This window comes from Cucumis sativus, chromosome 3 (assembly GCF_000004075.3).
Source record: "Cucumis sativus cultivar 9930 chromosome 3, Cucumber_9930_V3, whole genome shotgun sequence".
NCBI classification, from domain to species: Eukaryota; Viridiplantae; Streptophyta; class Magnoliopsida; order Cucurbitales; family Cucurbitaceae; genus Cucumis; species Cucumis sativus.
In genome coordinates, this window is record NC_026657.2 from 15,698,546 (window position 1) to 15,707,823 (window position 9,278).

At 33.6% G+C, this 9,278-nt stretch overlaps 1 protein-coding gene across 1 annotated transcript; it reads right to left on the bottom strand.

The window, feature by feature from the left end:
* Window positions 1-5,046: 5,046 nt before the first annotated feature.
* On the bottom strand, window positions 5,047-8,402 carry LOC101214987 (probable pectinesterase/pectinesterase inhibitor 34). Its single transcript, XM_004146171.3, has 3 exons — window positions 7,271-8,402; window positions 7,024-7,160; window positions 5,047-6,053 (listed from the first exon to the last, which is right to left on the bottom strand). The coding sequence occupies exons 1-3, from the start codon at window positions 8,251-8,253 to the stop codon at window positions 5,356-5,358; spliced, it is 1,818 nt and encodes a 605-aa protein (XP_004146219.1). The 5' UTR covers window positions 8,254-8,402; the 3' UTR covers window positions 5,047-5,355.
* Window positions 8,403-9,278: the final 876 nt, after the last annotated feature.

The following is a 9,278-nucleotide window of genomic DNA, read 5'->3' on the forward strand; positions in this document are numbered from 1 at the left end:
CAAAAGAAGACATTACTCCCAAGGTTTTAACTTGCAAAATACATGAAATTTCTTGAAATATAATGTTTCCAAAACTTTGAACTTTGTTATCAATATCCTTATATTAAACCCAACAATGTAAACATCAAATCTTTTATATATATTTATATATTTGTGTGAAAGAGATGAGATTGATAGACAGCTGGACAATTTAATGGTGAGAAAAGTTTGTGAGAGGAGTGCCACTAGCTAACTAAATGTAGGACACATAAAATTAATAATTGTACTCACATTCAATTTATAAATGTGGTTAAATATTAATGGAGTTATAACAAATTATACATTAGGATTCTCTTTTTCATAGTCATGTCAATGAAACATAAGAAAAAGTTACAAAGAAGGTGGATGGTGATGGTCTTTTAAGTCAATCTCCTAAATTTAATTAAAGACAAATTCTTGCATTTTCGATAATTTTGTTGCATATATCCCAAATAAAATCAATCAACCACGTGAATTTATTCGATTGTAATAGTGTATGTATTTACGGTATAAATTATTTTAGTTTGAAAATTAAAATAATAAACATTGTAGTAAAGAATAAAAAGTGATGGAGGTTTAGTAAAAAATGTATCAAAATAATTAATACCATAATAAATGAGAATTTTAAAATAATGTTGAAGGTAACTAATTAGAAAATACAAAATATTATTTATTATAGTCGTAGAATTTGTATTAGAGAGAAATGGTGTTAGCCCATAGAGAGATAGTGCTTTATAAATTCCTTTGTGGATATGACTATGCCCTTGATAAGTTTGATAGCAAGGGCTATTGTGTTTTCTAGCCATTTGAAGGGGAGGAACTATCCTATGAATTTCATAAATTTAATTATAGTCTATCGAACAGATTACAAAGTTATAAATAGTTGTCTATAACAAAGCAAGACATTGCATTTGTGCCTTGTTAATTATTGATGTAATGAGAGAGTCTATGGAGATTAAAACTCATGGGTGTGCTAAGGTTGCTTAGTAGGATCGTTGGCTTTTGTGTGGTGAGGGTGGTCTTGAGATTCTTCATATTCCTTCTTTAAATGTTGTTATAATTGTCAAAGCTTTTGTGGCTTATTTTGATTTGTTCTACATTATCCTTGTGGGGTTGCTTGCGTGGAGGAGTATAGTTAGGACATCAAAGTATTTGGACAATCAATGCATCTCTTCATTTTGGTGATAGTGGGCTATTCTTTGTGTTCTGAATACTTTAAACACCTTAGCTAGGTATTCAATTGGTGATGAATGTCATTGGTTCTATTTTGTATAGCCTCTTATATCCTCCATTAGTTTAGTATTTTGATAATTTTGATTGGGGATATTTCTTTTCATGCTAAAGTGGGTGATTCACGTGCTCTTGAGATGTGGGACTCTAGAGAGCTGGTGGTTATGGGGCATTGAGAATTTGTACATCTTAGGCTATGGGGCATTGAGAGCCAGCCTCAATTGGTCCTAAACATTCACTCATTTCATGACTTATTGTTTGAAATAGATTATAAATGTGTGAGATCATATTCGTAGATGGTGCTCTAATATTTAGAGTGATCGTGTTCTATCTACCAATGGTGTTCGATGGGACCAATTAGTTTTTGAATACCCTTAGTATGGTTGTTTGGAAGAACATGCTTTTGTGGTGTTCATGTCGTTCTTAGAAATAACACATTGGGATATGAAGGTTAATTGGATTTGTCACTTTAGCCCATGTAATCGACTAAGGTTTGAGGTCTTGAAGAGCGTTTGGTGTGTTGTTACCTATCATGTTTGGCACGAGCATAGTATTCAGGGTGCTACTTTTGTTCTCTCCAAATGATTAATGTGGATGTTTGTCTTGAGATTCTTATTTGTTGGTCTAATTGCCTTGGGGTTAGGGCTTCTAATACGGGGTGTCAAGCGATTTTCTTCTTCTTAGGACACTTTCCTTTGAAATCATTTGTGCCGTTTATTTTTTTGTTTGGTTATCGATGCTTTTGTTATATTTGTGGTGTCTCTTGACCTAGGGTTGTGAGATCCCTCTACAATCCAATATCTTTCAAAAACAAAATTAGAGTAATATATATGAAACAGTTTAAAGCTAGTAAGCATTATATAGACCGAACATGTTTACTTTCCTATCATTCATGGTCTTGTCACATCATCTTTTGGACATATATCAAATAGAAACGTACTCCAATGTCTAGGAATATATAAGAACAATATATACTCAGGGCTAGCCTTAGTTCTATTCTCTCTCTTTTTATATATACGTCTTTAATTATTTTTAGGGTGTATCCAAATATCTTTCGATATATAGTTTACAACTTTAGTTTTGAAAATTCAAACTTTTTTTTTCTTCTTTTGATGGAAATAGAAGTTTAGAAGGTTGTTGGCCGTTAAAATGGTAATAAGTAGTTTATGTATTAAACCATGTTGTGTGTGAAGATTTAGATGATGATTTATCTTTGTAACTTTTTATATTATAATTTAGACCCTTGTGTTTTTAAAAATTTTACAAAATTTAGTGCCTATTGAAAAATATTGTTAATATTAAATAAAATTTCTTGTTCAACCATGTTCGATGTATATGAAAACAAAGTTACTAAATAACGTGGTAGAGATTAAATTGTGATAGCGCTTAAAACTATACACCACATTCCCCTACTTAACTCGAAATTATTCTTATATTTTACATGTATATTTCTTGATTTCCTAGGCATTGAGCTTGATTCGAGCTATTCCAATCTGAAATTTCTATACCGAAACAAAACAAACTCAGTTGGAGGTTTAGAACATAAATTGAAGCAAGGATGACAATTTGGAGAAAAAATTAGGCACAACGTTACGGTGCTAGTCACGACATTATAAGACAAAACTTCAAACCTATCCGCGAGCTCTTTTTTCACACAGATTTTGGCAAACTATTGACACTTTTTCTCTATCTTTCTCATCTTTTTAATTCTATTTATGCACTTTAATTTGTATTTTTCCATCATTCAGCATGTGGATTAAGCATCAACTTGATTTTTCCTCTTACATCTTGTGAGGACTAGATCTTTTGTTTTGGATTCTTGCATTTTCATTATAACTCTACCAATGTTTGAATGAAAAATTGATTGTACTTTCAACTTATGATGTATGCTTGACTGCTAGATTTTCTTGCATCTCGTGACATTAATTTGCATGAATAATCAAAGTAGAAATAGGCTAATTTCCCTTTGTGGTTGTGATTTTAACAAACACTGTCCAATTAATTAGTTGACTTGAATATTTAATTTGCCTTTTCCTATTGAACGTTTAACTTAGCATGTTCCTAAATCTTAACGTGGTTAATTAGCTAATTAGTTATGATGTTTTTCATATAGCTAGATTACTTAATTAGATAATTGGGACAACAATCCTAACTTTTCTAGGAGTACATATGGTTAAGAGCAATAGAGGTAAGAATAAATTGATTTTCCTATGAATGAGACTATAATAAGAGAAATAACTCAAAAGTCTAAGCTACAGCTTTAATCAATTCATGAAATAACTCAGACCTTTAATCAATTCATGTTATTCCAATTTACTTTTCCTTACCTTTCTAATTGAAATCATTTACAAATTGTCCTCTTACTTATTCTTGAATTGGAAACTTTTTTGTTGATAAATTATTTGGGCTTCATATGTTTGACATGAACTTACTGTTGAGACTATTTTTTTTTACTAAATACTCAATTTCAATTTTGAGGTTATTGTTATTAATTAATCAAAATAAGTATGAAGTAAAAATTTAACATAGTTTTAATCATAATTTGGTGTAAAATCGAGATCCGGTCTATCAATCTTGAAATTTAGAAACAAAGTTTAAACTTGAATGTTAAGATTGTAGCATATGAAACATATGATTAAATTGAAACAAATTCAAAATTGAAAAACTAAAATGTTAAGATTTTGAAAAGGGAGTGTCGTGCTCTGTTTTTGGTGGGTGTCAAATTGAAATTTGGTGGGATCAAAATGTGTATTGGGAAAAAATATTGAGAAAGGTCAAAAATGACTGCATTAGTGTAAGAGCAAAAATAGAATAAATATTGATGTGATAGGTAGAGGAAGAGAGGGGGCTTAGGTTGGAGTAAATAAATAAATGAGTTAATGCATATTAGGGCTTGTCTTTCTTTTTTTCCAAAGGCACATTTAATTTAGGGATTGGTCACCGACACACACACACACACCCTGCACCCTTCACCCTTCACCCTCAAATTTCTCATCTTTTTCATAATTATTTCAACCAATTGCATCCCACCGCTACCACTCTTGCCTTTATTCACTCTTTTTCTTTCTCTCTTTAATTCTCCTCCCCTTTTTTCTTATTTTCCTTACATGCACGTCGTCTCTCGTGATTTAACATTGCATTTCAACATTGTAAACTTAGTTCCACAGGCAATCAACATAACTTTCTTACTAAAAATTGAAAAAAAAAAATTAAATAGAGTTAAAGCTTTTCTTTTATCCTCTAAGAAAAATATATAATTATTTTAATTTATACTATTTATATATTTGTATGAGGAAGCTCTAAAAAGAAATGAGCAACACAGTGTATGAAATTCCTATCTCTATTCTTAGAAGTTTTCCATTTTTATTAAAAGAAAAAGGATTTAATTAAGAGAAAAATGTTAAAAGAATTTAGAAAAAGAGGAAATATATGGACATAAATATATAGGGAACATGAATCGCTGAAAACTACCTTACTTTATTGGTTTGAGCTCTTTTAATCAATAAATTAAATTTCCAAACTTTTAATCCAAAAAACCATTCACTTTTTTTATTTCTCTTTTAAAACATATATATATATATATTTATAGTGTTTTTATCCTTTAAAATAAAATTTCTATAATAATTATAAAAATTTAAGGGAAATTGGTTTAGTTTTTTGTTTTGTGTTTTAGTGAGTTTGAAGAAGAACACGATGGGATGGAGCAACGAATAACAGTTGGTTTGAGAAAGAAAAGACAGGCAAAAGAAAACAGAAAAGTAATAAGAAATAAAAATAGGAAAATTACAAAAATATACATTGTCATTGTAATGCGTTATTAATAATATTATAAAAAATCAGATAATAATCAGTTACACTTACAATACAATTAAGAGAAAATATAAAAAAGAATGGAACATAAATTACTATCCATACATTGACCAAAAATGAAAAAAATAATATATATATATATATAATTATAATTAATTAATTATATGTTGTTTTATGCCGACACTTTTTACCCACCTTTTCCCCTTATCGTCCATTTTATCAACTTTCCTTTTTCTTTTTCTCTCTTCCTCCATAGATTTCTTTATTCCAACCTTAAATATAATACAATTACCCAAATTACACATTTAGCCCTCCCAGAAATGCAACTCCCGTCGACGGCAACCACGACGAACCGTAAATAAACTGAGCCACCGTGAACTTACTCGCTTCCACCGTGGACGTTATCACTCGATACCCAGGCCACGTCACCCTCTGCCCCACCGCCCCACCCGGTCCATAATTCATATACTCACCGTAATACAGCGTGTCCAATGCAAACGTGGCGTTCCACTCCAACCAACCCCGTGGGTGCACGTGGTTCCCTATGTACGATAACATAACCACCGTTCTTGAGTATAATTTCCACGGACGCCCCAGATACGTCGGGTTAGAGGTGTTGGACGATTCTAGATCCGAGGTGGCCAAGATCCGGCAGGCGTGGATTGAAATCCCGGTGTTTTGATTCGGGTCTTTCCTGTTTTGGGCGGTGATTGTGTTCTTTTGAAGTGCCATTGCCTTACGAGCGTAAATGCTGCAGTTCTGAAACACCACAGCCGCGTTGCCGAAGATGAAATCCACTGTCCCGTAAATGTCGCATTCTCTGTAGAACTGACGGTTCGAATGGACGTAGAGAGTGTCTTGATACCCGATTATGTTGCAGCGGTAGACCACTGCATGGTCGGCGCCGACTCGAAGCGCAACTGCTTGATGCCGTCCCGGTCCAGCCCAATTCTCAAATGTCATGTCCCTCAAGATTATTCCGGCGCCGGTGGCCGCTGTGAACGGGAGAAACAAAATTGGATCAGAATGAATTATAGACCAATGGATGATTAGATAGATATTGGATTCACTTAAGTGGGGATTATTATATTATCATTGATGTATGATTACTTAGATAATTTAATTAGAGAAATGATTATAAAATATTGTCGGAAATTGTCCCATATGATTCTCAACCTCCACTTCTTGCCCATTATAGAGAGTTTATTTTTATCAATAGAGAGTTTATTTTTATCAAAAGAGAGTAAATTTTCGGTCATGTAAACATACTTCCATTCATATTCTTTATGTTCCCATCAATAATCAATATTGTAAAAATTTTACAAGACATAAAATAAGCAAGAAATCACTAAATAAAATATAATATTCATGTTCATTTATTCAGACTTTATAAAGAACTTATTAAAAAAATGATTGTAAATAGACAGTTAGAAAAATATTTATAAAATAACTCAAATTATGAATTTGTATTTATACATAGTGATAATTTTTGTTTGTTACATTATATTTAAAAAGTATACTCTTAATTTGATTATATTTGTTTAAAATATTTCTAGAAATGTATTATCAATATCAACTTTTTTACCAATATTTCATAAAACGAAGACCTTCAAACAATTATTGTTATTGTTGTTGTGACTATTATTGTTATTGTTGTTGTGACTATTATTGTTATTATTATAATTATTGAGTGTTGATTTAAACGGTTTAAAGCTGGATTATAATAGAGGCAATAATGGAAGGATAATTTGGTGTAGTTATGAAAATCCGACAAGAAGAAGAAGTAGAGATTATGAGACGGCACGTGAGAGTACATTCAAGGCTGCAAACACGTGGGTTGTTTTTTTTTATTATTATTAAAAAAAAAAAAGAAAAGAAGAAGATAAAATTATTCGTAGTAAAAAAAATAAGACTAAGAGTAATAAAATAATTGAAAGTAAGAGATGAATAAAAAAGATATATTACCAAACGATGCCGTGTGAAAAGTTGTCACATTATCAAAGATACTTTTAGAACCCGAAATGACAGTTTTACCCTTCCCATCTCCAACAAACATGAGGTTAGTTTTCTTCCTCCCAACCTTCAAGTTTTTCTCTTCGTACCTACAACAAAAAAGACGAGCAAGGGCATTTCCGTAAATCAGCCGGCATGCCACGTGAAAACAGTTCACCGATCGTGACACGTAACTCATGAGGAAGAAATTCAAAATTACCTTCCTGCCATCACGTAAATGATCGTCCTTCTACTACTGTACTGCGGTGCCTTTTTGATCGCTTCCGCGATCGTTTTCACCGTTCCGTTACCGTTCTGAGAAACCACAATATCCGCCTGTAACACTCCCACCGGCAACGTCAGTAACCTTCTCTCTCTCCGGTTCATCCATCTCGGGAACTTACCGGAACTATCCTCATTCTCTCCCTCCTCCTCCATCAACCGTCGTTTGTTCTGAATCGGCACTCCGGCGAAATCGCTCGTTTCACTACCGGAAAACAGCGCCAAGCAATTACTAACAAGTTCAGACAGATTGTGAAGTTTATCTGCCATTTGGTTTTTCACAGTACCGGAGAGTTCAGAGAATCCATCCGTACATGTGTCTTGATTAGTAAGGGCAGCGCTAAGCCAAGTAATGATATCTTCAGATGAGCCGAGGCGCTGCGGAGTGGAGGAGGAGGAAGACGGTGCGACGGATTGCAAGGAGCGAGAAACAGCGTCGATGGAGTCGTCGAGGAGTTCGAGACAAGCATCGTAAGCGGAACGAACGCGGAGATCCATTTGAAGAGAGGAAATCTCAGAGGATGAATAGAGGGCTTTGTTGAGATGTTGGAGAGTGACATTGAAGGAAATGTGAACGAGATCTTGTTCGTTGGCGTTGAGAGAGCCAGGGAAATCGAGGAGCGAGTTGACACAGAGAGTGGGGAAGCGAGTTCGGCTACAAGCTTTGGAAATTGCCTGAGTGGGTTTACGAGGGAGATTGGGGTCGGATCGAGCAGGGGAGGCGGTTCGTAGTCCGATGAGGAAGGTAGCGGAGACGGCGGCGGCGACGATGAGAAGGAGAGAGAGGAAGGAAATAAGGAGAAGGCGTGTGGTCCTCCGATTGGGAGTGGGATGGTGGGAGGAGAGTTGGAAGGGAGGGGAGGCGGGGGAAGAGTGGGAAGGGCCGCCGGGGTCGGTTTCGTTGAGCCTGCCGTAGCCCATGATGGAGAGGAGGAAGAAAAGGGGGAGTGGTGGAGATGGGGATTTTGAGATGATTTTGAGTAAATATATATGGAATGAGAGAGAAAGTGGTGGGTGTGAGTTTGTGAATTTGTGAATTTGTGAATTTGTGAATTGTGAGAGTGATGAGTCAATTTTGGAAGGGCTGATGAACAAAATAGCTGGCCGCTACTATGTTTCTCTAGTAGCCCCTTGATTATTAGTATCTACGTTTATTCTTTACTCACTGTTTATTTAAACAAGACCATAGAAATATAAATTACCTCTCTCAATTTCTATTTCATACTCCCTACACAATCATCCCCCTTTTATCTTATTATTCAAACATTGCTCTAACTAACCCTCTAAAACCACCTCAATTCCTCTATAGTCCACACACATCCCAAAACAAAAAAGTCAAATCTTTTTATTCTAAACTCATTGGTTGAATTTGTAAACTCATCTTCATTCGATACTCTAATAACTTAACCATCAAAATGTGGTAGACTCAAAAAAGAATTTACGACAATGACAAACTCTTGTAACAACAATATTTATTAAACAAATAGATTTTCTCTTTTCTAAATTTCAAACATCACACTCTTTATTACCTAATTGCCACTTTTCACAAATGTTTATATTTCAAACATCATAATCTTCAAACAATTATCCCTTTCAACTTGATTGGTATGTTTTTAAATCCAAATACACTTTTCAATGCTTTATATTAGTCCCATGTAATATTCCTTTCAAATATAGTTTTAAAGTTGACATTTATATTAAATTATGAAACCATATGATCAAAAGTTTATATTTATTATACAACAATCAAAAAGTAAGAGATCAACTCTTCGATCTTTAGAGAAGAAAAATATGTTAATTATTGTTTACCTAAACTCAAATTTATGTATAAAGATACGATACATTGTTTTGTTTTCAATTTTTATCTTATGGTTACCATATTGTTATTTATATATATGTGTCTTCAATTCCTCCTCATATAATGAACACCTATTCCAACTTTGTAA